At 36.7% G+C, this 19,858-nt stretch overlaps 1 protein-coding gene across 9 annotated transcripts in view; it reads right to left on the bottom strand.

The window, feature by feature from the left end:
* TMEM67 (transmembrane protein 67) overlaps positions 1–19,858 on the bottom strand; it is a 68,023-nt gene that overhangs the window by 37,003 nt on the left and 11,162 nt on the right. For 8 of the 9 annotated variants that reach the window (XR_002785202.2, XR_002785201.2, XM_064267897.1 and 5 more), the window contains exons 7-15: positions 17,880–17,942; positions 16,212–16,366; positions 15,982–16,090; positions 15,200–15,286; positions 14,824–14,889; positions 6,288–6,444; positions 4,484–4,607; positions 3,010–3,118; positions 146–202 (exon numbers count right to left, since the gene is read on the bottom strand). Coding sequence is in view for 7 of the 9 variants with exons in the window: in XM_064267897.1 (XP_064123967.1) it covers positions 146–202; positions 3,010–3,118; positions 4,484–4,607; positions 6,288–6,444; positions 14,824–14,889; positions 15,200–15,286; positions 15,982–16,090; positions 16,212–16,366; positions 17,880–17,942 (927 nt within the window). In the remaining 2 variants the exon portion in view is untranslated. The remainder of the gene's footprint in view (positions 1–145; positions 203–3,009; positions 3,119–4,483; positions 4,608–6,287; positions 6,445–14,823; positions 14,890–15,199; positions 15,287–15,981; positions 16,091–16,211; positions 16,367–17,879; positions 17,943–19,858) is intronic. The other variant, XM_003408390.4, reaches the window with a different exon arrangement.

Here is a 19,858-nt window from a genome sequence, read left to right as displayed (position 1 = left end):
GTAAGATGTTAACATTAAGGGAATCTGGATGAAGGGTATATATGGGAAATTGCTATACTATTTTCCAACTTTCCAGTAGACTTAAAGTTTTTGTTTTTATTTAAAAACATACTGTAAATATTTTAACAGGTTAAGATAAACTCACATCTGTCTGGACATGTGCTTCTCCTTGATTCATTTCATAGTTGACTGAGAAAGAAACCTGGTATTTAAAAGAAAGCAAATTAGCCATACTTAAATTATGTAGCACAAACCTACTCTCATTATAAAAATACATTTGGAGCTGGATCTTACAATAAATGCCTCATTTTTTAACTATCAATATTACTAGAGCAGACTTTTACTTATGCATAAATGGATATGCTTTTGGGAATTACGCATGCTGCTTTAAATAGCTCTTTTGAACACACATTAAAGAGAGGGGTTCATGAGAAGCTAGGTTAGGTTCATTAACAGCAATTCAGGCCAAACCAACCATACATCATTTTCTGTTTCTGTAACTGAGGACTGTGACTGATCTTGTGTCTCAAACGCTTAGCAACTGGATAAACAATCATACCCTTAGAAGGCAGATTAATCAAAGGGCATCAATAAGATTAATCCAAGATTAATTAATCAAAGGGCTGAATAAGAGTCTTATGGATATTTCTACATTAAGGGACAGAAAGAGAAAGAACCAGTGAAGGGTAAGAGAAGTAGGACTGCAGGAGGTAAGAGAGGCAAGATGCCTAAGTCTTATCAAGGTCATGGAAAAGGGAGTTTCATGAAGGCGGAGGTTATGAGTACAGTGTACTCATAATATTGTAAAAATGTCAAGTTAAAGAAATAAAGACCACTGTATGTATAAGTCATAGCTGATTCATAAAAGAGGTTTTTCAAAAAAATAAAATGGCAAGTACCAGACTTCAAATGATGAAAGAGTGAGTGGTTGGAAAATGAATAGAATAGCAGGTTGAAAAGCTGTCGGAACTGAGGGAAGATTTTGTTTGTTTGGTTGACTTAGTTTGTTTTTAAGACGGGGCAACCTGAGAGCTTGTATAAACAAAGGAGAGGGACCACAGAGAGGCTGGCTAAATAAAGAGTTGGGGTGAAAAGGATATTGGAGAAAATAATGTAAACAGGTAGGAGCTTAACTTAAGAAAGGAGAAAGGAATCTTGCTTTTTAGAAATAGGAACAGGAGAAGGGAAGGATAATGAAAATGGAGATTTTGAAGTTTAAAGAGGAAATCTGAGGGAATTCACATTGTACAGGCTTGATCTGCTCAGCAAACTAGGAAGCAAATTTATATGCTCTTGGCCAGACAGCAGAGATGTAGCTGGATGCTAATATAGCTTTTTGCAACAGCTGTCATGAGACATTAACAAGAAATGATTAAACAGCTGTATGTTTTACAGTTAGAATAAATTAGAGGTGGGTCTCGTCAGCACAGTTCATGATTCTCTCAACTCTTTTTTTATTTCTTATTTTCCAGTTTGTTAAGGGTTAATTCGGAATAGTTTAGACGAGGATAATATTCAAAGAAAAGACCCTGAAGTGTTCTACATTAAAAAAAAGAAATACTCTTCATGGAAAATTTGGGGAACAGATAAAGATGATGGTTAAACAACATGATGAACAAAATTAATGTCACTAAACTGTACATGTGAAGATTGTTGAAATGGCCACTGTTTGTTATATACTTACCACACAGACACAGACACACAAAAAAACTATACATATACACACACATACACTCTTGGCTACCCATGACCGCTCCAGGCAGCTTTAAACCAGGCAGTCTTTTGTTGTTACTAAGCATGTTTCTGGATTTTCTTCCCTTCTCATTACAGGGCATACAAGCTCAGGTAGTGGAAGCTAATTTTAAAATCAGATTAAGTAACACAAATGAGGAAGGAAAAACTTTATTAAAAGTTATATTATTTTTTCCTTAATTAAACGCTGAATCGAATGCAAATAAGTGCAAGTATGACAGAGATACAAAAAGCACTAGCTGATGGAACTACAACATTAAAATCCAAGAAAGTAAACTGGTAGAAATTAAAAGCTATTAGTAAGCCTTGGAGTAACCAAATCAAAACCAAACTCTCGCTGTTGAGTTGATTCCGACTCACAGTGACCCTAAAGGACAGGGGAGAACTGCCCCATAAGGTTTCCAAGGAACGTCTGGTGGATGGGAACTGCCAGCCTTTTGGTTAGCAGCTGTAGCTCTTAACCACTATGCCACCAGGGTTTCCAGCCTTGGAGTAAGGAATGCTTATCTCCCACTTCTCATGTTTCTAGAGTGGTGGGAATATCCACTCAATGTTTAGGAATAAAACCCACAGAAGGATAACCTCCGGTTTTTATCTGTATCCTTCCCTGATTATCCCTCCTCACTCTGACTAGTAAGGTTCAGAGAAGGAAAACTGAACCTGTGTGGCTCAATTTTGTCCAGGCTTCTTCTCTTGGGGACAGACCATCTTCATGGTGTACAAGGTCTCCTGTGTGTGTACAGGCCCTCCAAAGCAGGAGGCCTTTAGTTCTGTGGGCAAGTTTAGTTCAGGTGGGGAAGCAGTAGGAAGTCTACCTAGCTTCAGGTACAAACTACATTCTCTACTTGACTCTAGCACTACTAGTTATGAAGCTGATCATTTTAATTTCCTGCCTATCAAGTGGATCGTGGATTGGTGCAAAAAGGACATACATACTCAATGTAAAGTTTAGGTTCCTGGTTTAATTAGGCAAGGAGTTAAAACCTTAACAGAAGCAAGGTAACCAAAAAGGACAAGAGTAGATGCTCCATATCTCAGCATACACCGGGTCACTAACAGGGAAACCTGACTGCTGGTGATATCATCTACTAAAAAATTTAATTCTTGCATTTGTATACTTAGAATTCATACCATTACCTGTAAAAAAAAAAAAAAACCTAAGATGATTACATCTAGGGAAGGATTTATTTGAAACTTGAAACTTGAAAAAAATTGTGTTTTGACATATAAGGGCACTGAAATAAGGGAAGAACTCACTTTCATGGACTGGAGGTTGGGATCGTTGATATCAATGTCGCTGTAGGCAATGGTAATTAAGGGAGGGTAGATGTTTCCATTTTTTGTGTTGGGTACCAGGTGGATGCTACTTAAATGAAAACACATTTCTAGTTATAAAGACATCTAGGTACTCAAACATAATTTTATATCTCATTCCTTCTGAATTTAATATGGATTGTCTTGATGATCTCAGAACCAACCAGTTAATAAGGACTAGGGAAGATTAAACATAAGCTAATGATAACAACATAGGCTATCTTAAGTAGTCAAAACTTGAATGTTAAAATCTTACACCCTCTGAAACAAATTAGAAGCATTTCTTGATCCAGATGCTACGAAGCTTACAAATGAAATCGCTGAGCACTGTGAATCACCTCTGAGGAATTTTTGAAAGAGATGTGCTATAGGAAGCCTAGGGAAAGGCAGATAATATCCTGATTTTCAAAAAAGAAAGATGAATTCTTAACAAAATAATATGTGTAAGATCTAGTACTGTTTCTGGCACATTGTAGGTTACATTTTGCTCAGCTTAATCCATTAGTACTGTATAACTTGTGAACTCGGAAAGGAAAGGGTCAATCACTAGGGGCCAACCTGGTTTCACAAAGATCAAATCAGGCCTGATTAGGTTTTTCCTTTTTTTTGCTAGGGATACGACATTGGCAGATTGAGGGAATTCTGAAAACACAGTACATTTAGATTTCAACAGGATATATTATAACACTTCCGTACTATGTGCCTTGTAAGATTGGTATGAGAATCAAAATGAAATAATGAACAGTGGGAAAAAATCATGTATACTGAAGTGCTTCAAAGTTCCAAACTAATGCAAGACGGTGGTGTTGATTTTCATCGGTAAATTCAAGGAACACATCATAAAATACAGGTGTAGGCAAGTCAGTCGACACCTTAAGAGATAGGAATCTCACACTAGAAAAGATAAAGGACTATATGGCACTACCTGGAGTAGGGTCATAGTTAAGGTATTATCCTAGAAAAAGAGAAGTATCTATAAAGAATCTAGGTCAATCTAGAACAGAGGCTCTTAAAGGAGGTGAGGAGGGGGAAGGTCTGCCTGTTATAATCACCTGGAGCAGGGAGGTGAGGAGGGGGAAGGTCTGCCTGTTATAATCACCTGGAGCACTCCTTCTAAAGTACTATTTCAACCCACTGGTATTCATCTTCCCTCCACCTTTCAGCCCCATTCTCATCCCGCAGGTCTAGAACGGGGCCTAGACTATGAATTTTAACAAAACTACTCAGGATATTTTCATATAATTCTCCCCTTGGCTTCTCACCTCTCCTGGTGTATGTCAGTTTACACAGAATCTTTAAAAATTGTTCCAACTCAGTTGTTCTTATGTTTTCATCTAATAATTGATGGTAAACATTTTCATTACAATATCTTCCCATATATTCCAAGCCTATTTTAGTGCATTGGACATTTGTTTACCTCAGTGATATCTGGGTAGCAATTCGAATTACTCTTGGCTGACCTCGTAAGTCATTTTCTCGTCCACTTACTGCATCCACTAGGAAAATGCGCCGAGTCAGGAGCCACTTGGCAGAACTACTATCTTTTATTATAAAAAAGAAAAAAAAGATTGGCATTAAGGGAAAAAAAAAATACCCTTGCTAAGTACCCAAAAGAAATAAAAACATATGTCCCCACTAGGACTGATACGCATGGATGTTCACAGCAGCATTATTCAATATAGCCAACACTGGAAACAATCCAGATGTCCACCAACTGATGAATGGATAACAAAATGCAATGTATCCATACAATGAAATACTTTTCAGCAATAAAAAGGATTGCTACTGATACGTGCTATAATATGGATAAACTTCAAACACATTAAGCTAAGTGAAAGAAGGTAGATGCAAAAGATTACATATTGTATGCTTCCATTCATATGAAATATATAGAAAAAGCAAATCCATAGAGACAGAAGCAGACTAGTGGTTGCCTGGAGCTGGGGGTGGGAATGAAAATTGACTAGAAACAGTTATGAGGGATATTTTGGGGGTGATAGAAATGTTTGAAAATTGGATTGTGGTGAGAGTTTCACAACTTTGCAAATTACCAAAAATGGCTGAATTGTCACTTTAAAATTGGTTATGTTTTATGGTATGTAAATTATACCACAAAAAAGCTGTTTTAAAAATCTAAAAAAAAAAAAAAAAAAATCCCTAAATTATTCAAGATGGCTCACGAGGAGTTTATTGAACAAATTTAAAATACAAAGTTAATATGTTTTGTTCTAGATAAGATGGCTGCAAAAATGAGCTACTGCTGTCAGGAATTCCTGTTAATGGTTTTCTCCACCTCCATAAATGTTTTTGGATTGTTTAGACTTTTCATCATTTGGAAGAATTCTCCCCAAGAAAAGATTAGTCCAAAGGACTAATGGACCACATCTACCACAGCCTCCACCAGACTGAGATGGTGCCCGGCTACCACCACTGACTGCTCTGACAGGGATCACAATAGAGGGCTCTGGACAGGGCTGGAGAAAAATGTGTAACAAAATTCTAACTCAAGAAGAAAGACCAGACTTTCTGGCCTGATACAGACTGGAGAAACCCTGAAAGTACGGCCCCTGGACACACTTTCAGCTCAGTAATGAAGTCACTCCTGAGGTTTACCCTTCAGCCAAAGACTGGACAGGCCCATAAAACAAAATGAGACTAAATGGGCATACAAGCCCAGGGGCAAGGACTAGAAGACAGGAGGGGCCAGGAAAGCTAGTAATAGGAAGCCAAGGTTGAGAAAGGAGAGTGTTGATATGTTGTGGGGGTGTTAACCAATGTCATAAAATGATATGTGTACTAACTGTTTAATGAGAAATTAGTTTGTTGTCTAAACCTTCATCTAAAGTATATATAGAAAAAAATTCTTCACAGTTACCTGAAAGCAGGATTTTATAATATAGAAAACAGTAAAAGAAATGAATTTGTCCAAAAAGCAACTCAAGGACAGCTAGAAGCAGTACCCCAATTTACAGTTCTATTAATTTTTCTCAGAATATGAACTTTAAAAATAGCTTAATTTCTTAGCAATATTTCAGACATATTTAGTAAAAATACCTAAATATACCAGCAATTTTATTGTTTTGCTTTTGAGCACACTGTATAAAACCATACAGTAAGAGAGAATCCATGACCTTCATCATAATCCATAGTTAGTCTAAGTTATCGTACTGGCTGATTTACCTATTGGTTTCAGCTCAGAAAAAGGAGTATGGATGTCTTACCTTGGTTCACAAATAATTTATTGTGTTGAAGATTTAGGTTTAATACCGGCACAGCCCAAATATATTCGTGTTGATTTTCATCAGTATACTCAAGGAACACATCATAAAATACAGGAGTGGGAAAGTCAGTTAAGATCTTAGAGACAGGAATTTCACACTGGAAAAATAAAATTAAAAATAAAAGCACCACAAGTAGAAATTAGAATTCATATTTATTATCTTAAAAAAAATTTTTTTTTTTTTTAATTTTAGTTTTGTAAAATAAAGTATCTTTAAACTATCTCATTTATATATGCATTTCCATGTGTCTTCCAAAACATGGGAGCCCTGGTGGTGCGGTAGTTAAGAGACTGGCTGCTAACCAAAAGGTTGACAGTTAAAATTCACCACTACTTGGAAACCCTATGAGGCAATTCTACTCTGTCCTATAGGGCTGCTATGAGTCAGAATCAACTCAATGGCAATGGGTTTTTCCAAAACATGAATACTGCAAATATTCTTTTATAAGAGCCAAAAAAAAGTAACAGTAAAGAACTGCCTGGTCTTGCCAAAACCAAAGATAAAGAGAGACTTTAAGAGCAGGGATAAATGAAAAGTCACCTACAAAGGACAGTCAATAAGAATACGCTTGGACTACTCAGCAGAAACCACACAGGCAAGAAGGCAGTGGGAAGACTTATATAAAGCACTGCAGGAAAAATCATATACCCAGCAAGAATCATATATCCAGCAAAACTGTCTCTCAAACATGAAGGTGAAATTAGGACATTTCCAGATAAAGAGAAGTTTAGGGAATTCATAAAAACCAAACCAAAACTACAAGAAATACTAAAGAGAGTTCTCTGGTTAGAAAATCAATAATATCAGATATCAACCCAAGACTAGAACACTGGACAGAGCAATCAGATGTCAACCTACATATGGAAATCACAAAAATAAATCGATTAAAAAAAAATGCTCAAAACTGGGAAACAATGTCATTATGTAAAAGAAGACAACATTAAAACAATAAAGAGGGACTAAGAAATGTAGTCATAGATCTTTCATACGGAGGGGAAGACAAGGCGATATGAAGAAATAAAAGTTATGTTTAAACTTAGAAAAACAGGGGTGAATAATAAGCTAACCACAAACGAGACTAACGATCCTACTCTTCAAAATAAAATACAAGAAAAAAACAGAGACTCGGCAGAAACAAAATCAACTATAACAAGCAAAAGACAATATATAAAGATAAGCTACTCAGCACAAAAAACTAAGCGGCAAGAAGAAACTGTCAAAAACACACTAAAAAAGACATCAAAATGAAAGCACTAAAAAAAAAAAAACAAAAAAACTCATACCTATCCACAATTCTGCTGAATGTAAATGGACTAAAGGTACCGATAAAGAGACATAGAGTGGCAGATGGATTAAAAAACACAATCCGTCTATATGCTATCAAGAGACACACCTTAGACTTAGAGACACAAATAAACTAAAACTCAAATGATGGAAAAAAAATATACCAAGCAAACAACAATCAAAGAGCAGGAGTGGCAATATTAATTTCTGACAAAATAGACTTTAAAGTTAAATCCACCACAAAGGATAAGGAAGATTAAAGGAACAAGACACCAGAAGGAAACAACCATATTAAACATTTATGCACCCAATGACAGGGCTGCAAGATACATAAAACTCAAACAGCATTGAAAAGTGAGATAGACAGCTCCACAATTATAGTAGGAGACTTCAACACACCACTTTTGGTGAAGGACAGAACATCCAGAAAGAAACTCAATAAAGACACGGAAGATCTAAATGCCACAATCAACCAACTTGACCTCATAGACATATACAGAACACTTCACCCAACAGCAGCCAAGTATACTTTCTTTTTCAATACACATGGAACATTCTCCAGAATATACCACATGTTAGGACTTAGCAGAATCCAAAACATCGAAATATTATAAAGCATCTTCTCTGACCATAAGGCCATAAAAGTAGAAATCAATAACAGAAAAAGCAGGGAAAAGAAATCAAACACTTGGAAACTGAACAATACCCTGCTCACAGACGACTGGGTTATAGAAGACATCAAGGATGTAATAAAGAAATTCATAGAATCCAATGAGAATGAGAAGACTTCCTATCAGAACCTTTGGGACAAAGTGAAAACAGTGCTCAGAGGTCAATTTGTATCAATAAGTGCACAAATACAAAAAGAAGAAAGGGCCAAAATCAAGAATTATCCCTACCAACTGGAACAAACAGAAAGAGAGCAACAAAAGAAACCTTCAGGCACCAGGAGAAAGCAAATAATCAAACCTAGAGCAAAATTAATGAAATAGAAAACAGAAAAACAATTGAAAGAATTAACAAAACCAAAATCAGGTTCTCTGAAAAAATTAACAAAATTGATAAACTGACAAAAGAAAAACAGGAGAGGAAGCAAATAACCCGAATAAGAAATGAGATGGGCAATATTACAACAGACCCAAAGTAAAAGAATCATATCAGATTACTACAAAAAGCTGTAGTCTAACAAATTTGAAAACCTAGAAGAAATGGATGAATTTCTACAAACACCTACCCAAACTAACACAAACAGAGGTAGAACAACTAAATAGACCCAGAACAAAAGAAGAGATTGAAAAGGTAATCAAAAAACTTCCAACAAAAAAACGCTCTGGGTCAGACAGCTTCACTGCAGAGTTCTACCAAACTTCCAGAGAAGAGTTAACACCACTACTACTAAAGGTATTTCAGAGCATAGAAAAGGGCAGAATACTCCCCAACTCATTCTATGAAGCCAGCATATCCCTGATACCAAAACCAGGTAAAGACATCACAAAAAAAGAAAATTACAGACCTATATCCTTCATGAACTTAGATGCAAAAATCCTCAACAAAATTCTAGCCAATAGAATTCAACAACATATAAAAAAAAAAAAATTCACCATGACCAAGTGGGATTCATACCAGGTATGCAGGGATGGTTCAACATTAGAAAAACAATTAATGTAATCCATCACATAAACAAAACAAAAGACTGGAACCACATGATCTTATCAATTGATGCAGAAAAGGCATTTGGCAAAGTCTGACACCCATTCATGACAAAAACTCTCAGCAAAATAGGAATAGAAGGAAAATCCCTCAACACATTATATAAAGCCAACAGCCAACATCACCCTAAATGAACATAGAGTCTAAAAGCATTCCCCTTGAGATCGTGAACCAGACAAGGATGCCCTTTATCACCACTCTTATGCAAAATTGTGCTAGAGGTCCTAGCCAGACCAATCAGGCTAGATAAAGAAATAAAGGGCTTCCAGATTGGTAAGGAAGAAGCAAAAGTATCTCTACTCGCAGATGACATGATCTTACACACAGAATACCCTAAAGAATTCTCAAGAAAACTACTGAAACTAATAGTTTAGCAGAGTATCAGGATACAGGATGTTGTTGTTGTTATTAGGTGCTGTCGAGTTGGTTTCCGACTCATAGAGACCCTATGCACAACAGAACGAAATGCTGCCTGGTCCTGAGCCATCCTTACAATCGTTGTTATGCTTGAGCTCATTGTTGCAGCCACTGTGTCAATTCACCTCATTGAGGGACTTCCTCTTTTCCACTGACCCTGTACTCTGCCAAGCATGATGTCCTTCTCCAGGGACTGATCCCTCCTGACAACATGTCCAAAGTATTTAAGACGCAGTATCGCCACCCTTGCCTCTAAGGAGCATTTTGGCTGTACTTCTTCTATAACAGATTTGTTCGTTCTTTTGGCAGTCCACAGTATATTCAATATTCTTCACCAACACCACAATTCAAAGGTGTCAATTCTTCTTCGGTCTTCCTTATTCATTGTCCAGCTTTCACATGCATATGATGTGATTGAAAATACCATGGCTTGGGTCAGGCGCACTTAGTCTTCAAGGTGACATCTTTGCTCTTCAGCACTTTGAAGAGGTCCTTTACCCAACGCAATGTGTCTTTTGATTTCTTGACTGCTGCTTCCATGGCTGTTGATTGTGGATCCAAGTAAAATGAAATCCTTGACAACTTCAATCTTTTCTCTGTTTATCATGATGTTGCTCATTGGTCCAGTTGTGAGGATTTTTGTTTTCCTTATGTTGAGGTGCAATCCATACTGAAGGCTGTGGTCTTTGATTTTCATTAGTAAGTGCTTCAAGTCCTCTTCACTTTCAGCAAGCAAGGTTGTGTCATCTGCATAATGCAGGTTGTTAATGAATCTTCCTCCAATCCTGATGCCTGTTGCTCATCATATAGTCCAGCTTCTCGTATTATTTGCTCAGCATACAGATTGAATAGGTATGGTGAAAGAATACAACCCTGACACACACTTTTCCTGACTCATAACAAACTACAGATAACACTGCGAAGAATGGGATTTCCAGAACACTTAACTGTGCTCATGAGGAACCTTTACGTAGATCAAGAGGTGGTTGTTTGGACAGAACAAGGGGATACTGATTGGTTTAAGGTCAAGATACAAGATAAACATGCAAAAATCAGTTGGATTCCTCTATACCAACAGAAAGAACATTGAAGACGAAATCACCAAATCGATACCGTTTACAGTTGCCCCCAAGAAGGTAACATACTTGGGAATAAATCTTACCAGAGATGTAAAAGACTTATACAAAGAAAACTACAAGACACTACTGCAAGAAACCAAAAGAGACCCACATAAGTGGAAAAACATACCTTGCTCATGGACAGGAAAACTTAACACTGTAAAAATGTCTATTCTACCAAAAGCCATCTACAGATACAACCAAATTCCAACGACATTTTTTAATGAGATGGAGAAACAAATCACCAACTTCACATAGAACGGAAACAGGCCCTGAATAAGTAAAGGACTACTGAAAAAGAAGAACAAAGTGGGAGGCCTCGCTCTACCTGATTTTAGAACCTATTACACCGCCACAGTAGTCAAAACATCCTGGTACCGGTACAACTACAGAGACATAGACCAATGGAACAGAATTGAGAATCCAGATATAAATCCATCCACATATGAGCAGCAGATATTGACAAAGGCCCAAAGTCAGGTAAACAGGGAAAAGGGTCTCTTTAACAAATGGTGCTGGTGTAACTGGATATCCATCTGCAAAAAAATGAAGCAAGACCCATACCTCACACCATGCACAAAAACGAACTCAAAATGGATCAAAGACCTAAATATAAACTCTAAAATGATAAAGATCATGGAAGAAAAAATAGGGACAACGCTAGGAGTCCTAATAATGGCATAAACAGTATACGAAACATTATTAACAATGCAGAAGAAAAACTAGATAACTGGGAGCTCCTAAAAATCAAACACGTATGGCTCATCCAAAGACTTAACCAAGAGAGTAAAAAGATTACCTACAGACTGGGAGAAAGTTTTTAGCTATGACATTTTCCAGCAGCATATGATATCTAAAATCTACATGATACTGCAAAAACTCAAGTACAAAAAGACAAAAAAACCAATTAAAAAATGGGAAAGGATATGAACAGACACTTCACTAAAGAAGACATTTAGGTAGCTAACAGATACACAAAGAAATGCTCACAATCATTAGCCATCAGAAAAACGCAAATCAAGACTACAATGAGATTCCATTTCACTCCAACAAGGCTGGCATTAATCCAAAAAACATAAAATAATAAATGTTGGAGAGGTTGTGGAGAGACTGGAACACTTATACACTGCTGGTGGGAATGTAAAATGGTACAACCACTTTGGAAATCGATTTGGCACTTTCTTAAAAAGCTAGAAAAAGAACTACCATACGATCTAGCAGTCCTACTCCTTGGAATATATCCTAGAGACACAAGAGTCTTTACATGAACAGATCTATGCACACCATGTTCATTGCACCATTGTTTACAACAGCAAAAAGATAGAAGCAACCAAGGTGCCCATCAACTGATGAATGGATAAATAAATTATGGTATATTCACACAATGGAATGCATCGATAAAGAACAACAATGAATTCGTGAAACATTTCATAACATGGAGGAATCTGGAAGGCATTATGCTGAGTGAAATTAGTCAGTTGCAAAGGGACAAATATTGGATGAGACCACTTTTATAAGAACTCAAAAAATAGTTTAAACAGAGAAGAAAATATTCTTTGATGGTTATGAGAGCGTGGAGGGAGGGAGGGAGAGGGGTTTTCACTAATTAGTAGATAAGAATTATTTTAGGTGAAGGGAAAGACAACACAATACAGGGTAGGTGAGCACAATCGGACTAAACTAAAAGCAAAGAAGTTTCCTGAATAAACTGAATGTTTCGAAGGCCAGAGTAGCAGGGGCGGGGGTTTGGGGACCATGGTTTCAGGGGACTTCTAAGTCAGCTGCCATAATAAAATCTATTAAGAAAACATTCTGCATCCCACTTTGGAGAGTGGCTTCTCAGGTGTTAAATGTTAGCAAGTGGCCATCTAAGATGCATCAATGGGTCTCAACCCACCTGGAGCGAAGAAGAATGAAGAACACCAAAGACACAAGGTAATTATGAGCCCAAGGGACAGAAAGGGCCACGTAAACTGGAGACTACATCAGCCTGGGACCAGAAGAACTAGATGGTGCCTGGCTATAACAGATGACTGACCTGACAGGGAACACAACAGAGAATCCCTGAGGGAGCAGGAGAACAGTGGGATGCAAACCTCAAATTCTTGTAAAAAGACCAGACTTAATGGTCCGACTGAGGCTAGAAGGACTCCAAAGGCCATGGTCCCCAGATCTTCTATTGGCCCAAAAGTCATCTCTTCAGACAGGGATTGGACTGGACTATGGGATAGAAAATGATACTGGTAAAGATTGAGCTCCTTGGATCAAGTAGACACATGAGATTATGTGGGCAGCTCCTTTCTGGACAAGAGATGAGAGGGCAGAGGGGGTCAGAAGCTAGCCAAATGGACATGAAAATAGAGAGTGGAGGGAAGGAGTGTGCTGTCTCATTAGAGGGAGCCCAACTAGGAGTATATAGCAAGGTATACAAAAGTTTTTGTATGAAAGACTGACTTGATTTGTAAACTTTCACTTAAAGCACAATAAAAATTAAAAAAAAAAAAAAAAAAAAAGAACTGTCTGGTTCTTGTCCTACAACTGAGCTGGAGAAGGTATGCCTTCATTCTCAATATTAATTGTATATTAGTGAAAAGGTTTAAAAACCGTCCTACATGATGAGATCCAAATTCCTTCTCCTGAGGTACAGTACCATCTATGATTTGGCTCCCGTTAACAGAGCCAGGCTTATCTTCCACTGCCCTCTACCAGTTCAGTCTATGGTCCATTCACACTAATCTACTTACAGTTCCTTAAATGTGCTATGCTATTCTATGTTTCTCTGATGGTGCAAATATTGTTTCCTCTGCCTGACTTTCTCCTCCTCCACTATGTTCTCCTGGCAAACTCACATTGAGTCTCTAAGCCCAAGTATCACTCATTCTGTGAAGCCTTTCTGTATTTCCTCAGGAACTGCTGATCACCCCCTCCTCCGTACCAATACGGTACCTTCTACGTACTTAAAGAACAGTGCTTATTAAGTACTTTGCAATTATTTGTTTATATAGCAGTTTTCTCTACTAGGCTGTGAACTTTGTGAGAGGCAGCCAGGTTCAATGGAAAAATTATTTTTGAACCTAACAGAACAATGGCTCCATAATTTACTTACTGTAAGATCTTGGGTAAATTACCTAATCTTACTGAGCACCATATCTTCATCTGTGAAGTAAAGATGATATGTACTTCACATAGCTATCTTAAGGATCAAAAGCAGTAACACTGATAAAATGTTGAGCATAAAGCAGCAGGTATTTAACGTGTTGATTCTCCTGAACTATGATTTCAAAACGGGTTACCAGTGGAAGGAGGGCTGGGTAGAGACGGAGAGAGAAAGTATGGAGGGAGAGAAAAGGAAGCATTTTTATTTGCTATTGGTAGGGGGGTGGAAGAAAGGAGTAGCATTTTTATTATTCACTGGGAATAAAGTAATATCTTTAAGAAAGTAATATTTTTATTTTATTCCAAAATGCTCAAAACCAGGCATTATTTTTAAGGCCTATAATTCTAAAAGCAAATAAACAACTGCTTGTGAAAATCTAACACTATATTTATGTTTAGTACTTGGGTGGCACAATGGTTAAGCACTCAACTACTAGCTGAAAGGCTGGCAGTTCAAACCCACCCTGGAAGTTAGGCCTGGAGATCTTCTTTTGAAAGGCCACAGCCTTGAAAACCCTAAGGAGCAGAACTGACTCGATGGCAACTACCAACAACATCATTATGTTTAAAACTCTAGATAACAAGGTATGCTCTTCAAGGTGATTAAGGTAAGATGTTCTGTGCCCAAATATGTTCTGCACCCAAATAAGAAAAAATTGTATCAATCAATGAAATCATTCATTTCTATTAAAAACATTTCAAATTTCAAAAATTCATATATTATTTCTATTATTGCTGATATTTTAAAGAATGAAGCTGAAATAAGACTGTCTAATATAGTTCACACTTACGTTTTGTTGATAGGTTGTTCCAAAAGAATATGCAGCATTTAGTCTTGTCTCTGTGTCTGGACAAAGCTACAGCAGAAGAGTAACACTCATAAATATCTTTCACAAGGATATAAAAATGTTTTCTTTACTTACAGCCAAGAACTCTCGAGTCCCAACATGGATATATGTTTTGTGTACTTCTTATTTATGAAAGTTAAGGGGGCATCTTTGTTAAAAAATTAGTCATAATTTAAAGCAGTTTTAAGAAATTCCGGCTTAAAGCACAAGAAAAAATCAACTGTAGCATGCTCTATTCAAGCAATAATCTAGTCGTTTTATCTTTGCCTCAGTCAAAAATAAGACACATTACTATTTCTTTAGCTAGAATCATGCTCACCTGTAAAATACCTCCTTCTAAAGTTTGCCACTTGAGAAAATGTCCTCTTATATCATAAGAAGCAGCAACAAATTTCAGTTTTGTATTCTGATTAAAGAAAAACAATATTACATACTCCAAAAGCAAAATAATATTCTATAAAGAGATTTTCGTTGTTGACTGATCCTTTCTTTTTCAGTGATAAAATACTAAATTCAACTATATTTTGAAGCTAAATTAATCTATCTCTATGATCAGTCACACCTAAGAGAACTGGTCTAGTTTTCGCATAAAAACTATTAATTCAGAGGTCAGGGGAACTGCTAGTGACAGAGAACCTCCCTTTGAACCTGTTAAATGGTGGAGGAGGAGGTTAGGAGGAATAATCCTATTCCTTTATCCTTTATTCTAGAAGGTCAAAAAATTGGACGTGACAAGTTGGACCTGTGAATTACTGGGAAATGTCAAGAGCCCCAATCAATCACTGGAAGGCACTTCTTAAACATGTGGAGATACAGAAGGACAGAGATCGTTTTACATTTGGTAATGAAAACTACCTTTCCTGATCCCTCGAGCACTAATTTCTATCATAATCACATAATTCACAGGTATTCACGTACTCAACAAAAGATGTAAACTCTATATTGTTCAGATCCTATAAGCAGCTAACATTTATATTTAGTTTAGAAACCAACATTCTAAACAACCTAAAGAAGTAAGAATTATAACTGGAAACTTTCTTACTACCTGTTTAAGTTATAAATCAAACTGTAGTTATTCTTTAATGACATAGTGACTTGTACCTGGTTTTGCCCTTTAAAACTGAAATTTGTAGGAAGTGGTGTAGTACTGAGTACTTGAGGTGCTAATCCTAGCTGGTCTCCATAGAACAGCCATGGAAGATTCTGTCTCCTATAAACAATTATAATTGTTTTAATAATATAACGAGGAAGCAATATTTCTTATATTCGTGAAAGTAACATTTTGATTGAACTCAGTCAAAATGATGGTTCGCCAATCAAACTGTCCTTACCAAAACGAAACAGAATGAACAGTCCTTAATCCAGCAGTGTTTTCAAAGATAAACTGAAACAGTCGACATGCATCAAAAGTTGCAAGGTCATATGAATTCATGTTCATCACACACATATTCCCCAGAGCTTGGCAAGATGTTAGATTGGCATATACCTACAAGAGGACAACGGCAAATAAATGTAACACAGATCTTACTAGCCTAAACAAAAGTTGATATGAAAAATTATGCCTGGTTTTAATTTTACCTATTACACAAATTCTTTTTTGTAAATTCTTTTGTCTAATACTTTTCTTCTAGCTTAAGTAGAAAAAAAGCCTTTTCATAAGGCAGGGAAATAATGTGTATATTTTAATTGTAAATTTCATGGTCAAATGTAAAGCCAACCTAATGAAAAAAGAACTAAATAAAAACTTAGCATGACATTTAAAAAAAAGTTATAAAATAGAATATTTATATTTGAAAGAAATAATTTATTTGCACATTAGATTCTATACATATAAATCTACTCCATTTTGTTCAAGTAATTTGTTAGGTGAACAACAAAATAAGATCATTTGTTGCTTGTGCCCCTCAAACTTTTCCTTTTTCAGGTTTCTCTATCTTAGGAAAAGGCAACTGTCATTTTTCAGTTACTCACGTCAAAAGCATTGGTGTGATTGTCTTTCTCTTCCTTTCCATATCTAACTCATCAGCAAATCTGGTCAGCTCAATTTTCAAAGCATATCCAGAAGCTAAACACGTCTCCTCATTTCCATGGCTACCACCCTGTTTAAGCTGTTATGACCTCTCAGTTGAACTATTGTAATATTCTCGTAACTAGTCTACCTGCTTCTATCCTTGACCCAGCAAAATCTATTCTCCATGCTAGTGACCCTTTCAAAACCATAATTTAGACCACATCCTCCTTTGTACAGAATCCTTCCACCTCTCTTAAACTTCAGGTCCCTGCTACATCTTCTCATCTCCTCTTTCCCTGACCTCATCTCTTCTTTCCCTGCTAACTCTGCTCTAGCCATTCCAGTCTCCTTGCTGTTCCTTAATCATGAACAAGTCAGCAAGCTCCTAACTTGGGACCTTTGGTCTTACTGTGTGGCCTCTGTTAGAATATTCTTCCTCTAGATATTTACATGGCTCTCTCTCACTTCCTTCTTTATTCAAATATAACCCTTTCAGAGATGCTGCTCCTGATCACCCTATAAAAAAATAGCACCTCCTCCCATTCTCTATGCTTTTTCTCCTGATATTACTTTTCTTCATAGCATTTAGCACTACCTGACATTTAAAAAAAAAAAAATTTTTTTTCTTTGACATTTACTTAGAATATAATTCCATAAGGGATGTTGTCTGTCTTTTTCTGAAATATATAACCTGATTTGAGAACAAGGCTTGGCATGCGGTAGATAATCAAGAAAACATTTACTAAATAAATATATGAAACCGTTTCCCCTAGCAATTTCAGTGGAATAAGACTGGAGACATCCACTGTACCTACAGGGAATAACATTTTGTGTATTCTCTTCCAAACCTCTAAAAAGGATTTACTCTTCTTAAAAAACATGATGAAGGAGATATACCTACTTGGTTAGAAAACTTTCCTTATCTAGGGAAAAGTGGTATCATGGTTCTTCAAAATGAAATAAAATATTAAAAAAAATTCAAACATACCCAACAAGCAGCTGCTGATGATTGCAAATACTTTGAAAACCATTCTGAAGTTAAAGACATGCCCTATAAATAAAAAGCTTAATTTTAGCTTTAAATTCAAATGAAGATTCCTTAACCCCATACTGCTTGGGAGATGTTAATATGTATACTGTTGAATTGGAAAAGAGCAAGATTATTCTTTAAGAAAAATCACCTATAGGAGACCAAATGTCAAAAATGCTCTAAAGTGAAGTTAAGAAGGTAAGGCGGGCAGGGAAATTAGAGTACTGGAAATGGTATAGCCAAAACAGAATGAATGAGATTAAAGACACATTGTGAAAAATGTAACCAATATTCCTGAATATTTTTGCAGAAATTGTTAAACGGGAATCTAATTTGCTGTGTAACTCTCACCTGAAACACAGTAAGATATTAGTTAAAAAAAAGACTAACATAATTTTCTCAATGTTAGTAGAAAAAAAAATTCTTATAGAAAGAATTCTTAACAATGTCAATTACTACAAATAGGAATGCATTACAAACAAATGTCACCTAAGCAATAAAAACAAGGAGAAAAAGTGGGTCAAAAATCTAAAAAATGTTTGCCCATTTCACTAATACACAAACAAGACACACACACACAAGAAATACACCCTGACTTAGTGTTAAGTCGCTAATACCGACTGATTGTACTGCTTATGATTATGTAAATACTGTATAAAATTGTCAGGTTGAGGGTCCTCCTATAGACTATAAGGCCTGTACTCTTCAAAACTGCCAAGGTCATGGAAAACAAGGAAAGGATGAAGAACTGTTCCAGGTTGGAGGGGACTGAAGGGACATGACCTTTAAATAACTGGGGATCCTGGACCAGATAGGGAAAAGAGATATGTTGGGGCTTTTGGCAAAATAATTTCAAATTAAATTATTAAAAAAAAATGCAAATTAAAGGCCTGTAAATTTAATAATCATATATAGAAGTTCACTGTAATCCGACATTGAGGAATGTCATGGATAGACTTGTGTTCCCAAAATATCTGTCAATTTGGCTAGCCCATGATTCCCAGTGTTGTGTGAATGCCCACCATTTTGTCATCTGATGTGATTTTCCTATGTGTTGTAAATTCTACCTCTATAATGTTAATGAGGTGGGATTAGCGGTAGTTATGTTACAAGATTAGGTTGTGTCTTAAATCAATCTCTTTTGAGATATAAGTAAGAGAAGCATGCAGAGAGACATGGGGACCTCACACCACCAACAAACAAGAGCCAGGAGAACAGCACATCCCTTGGACCTGGGGTCCCTCCATTTAGACACTCCTACACTGGGGAAGATTGATGACAAGGACCCTCCCCCAGAACTGACAGAGAGAGAAAACTTTCCCCTAGGGCTGGCACCCTGAATTTGGACTTCTAGCCTCCTAGACTGTGAGAGAATAAATTTCTCTTTGTTAAAGCCATCCACTTGTGGTATTTCTGCTGTAGCAGCACTAGATGACTAAGATAGACAAGAATCCTCCAGAAATCATACATCTTATTACAGTTAAGTTACTGAGCCAAATTTGATGGTCTATGAGCTCCTTATATATACATCTATTTCAACATTTATCTTGCTGTTGCAATTACCTGGTACTTGTCTGTCACCCCCACAAGACTATACAAAAGGAGATGTATTTTTGTCACGTTCATCAGTATCTCAGATTCCACTTTCATCATTGCCATCCTCACAGCCCTCCTAATCACACCTACTTATTCAATGATGACATCAGCAACCAGATCACGGCCTGTCTATCCTAATGCTCACATGGAAATTTCTTCAATGTTCCTGTAAAAAATTCACCTAATCCCTATTCTCTCTGATTTTTGACCCCAAAAAGATATCTTCATCAAGTCCTAACCCCTCGTACCTGAGAATGGGACCTTATTTGAAAAAAGGGTCTTTGTAGATGTAACTTGGTTAAGGATCTCAAGAAGAGATAACCTGGATTAACAGGGTGCAC

This window comes from Loxodonta africana, chromosome 14, assembly GCF_030014295.1.
Source record: "Loxodonta africana isolate mLoxAfr1 chromosome 14, mLoxAfr1.hap2, whole genome shotgun sequence".
NCBI classification, from domain to species: Eukaryota; Metazoa; Chordata; class Mammalia; order Proboscidea; family Elephantidae; genus Loxodonta; species Loxodonta africana.
Note: the sequence above shows the minus strand (reverse complement) of the source record. Positions and strands in the feature narration are given on the sequence as shown.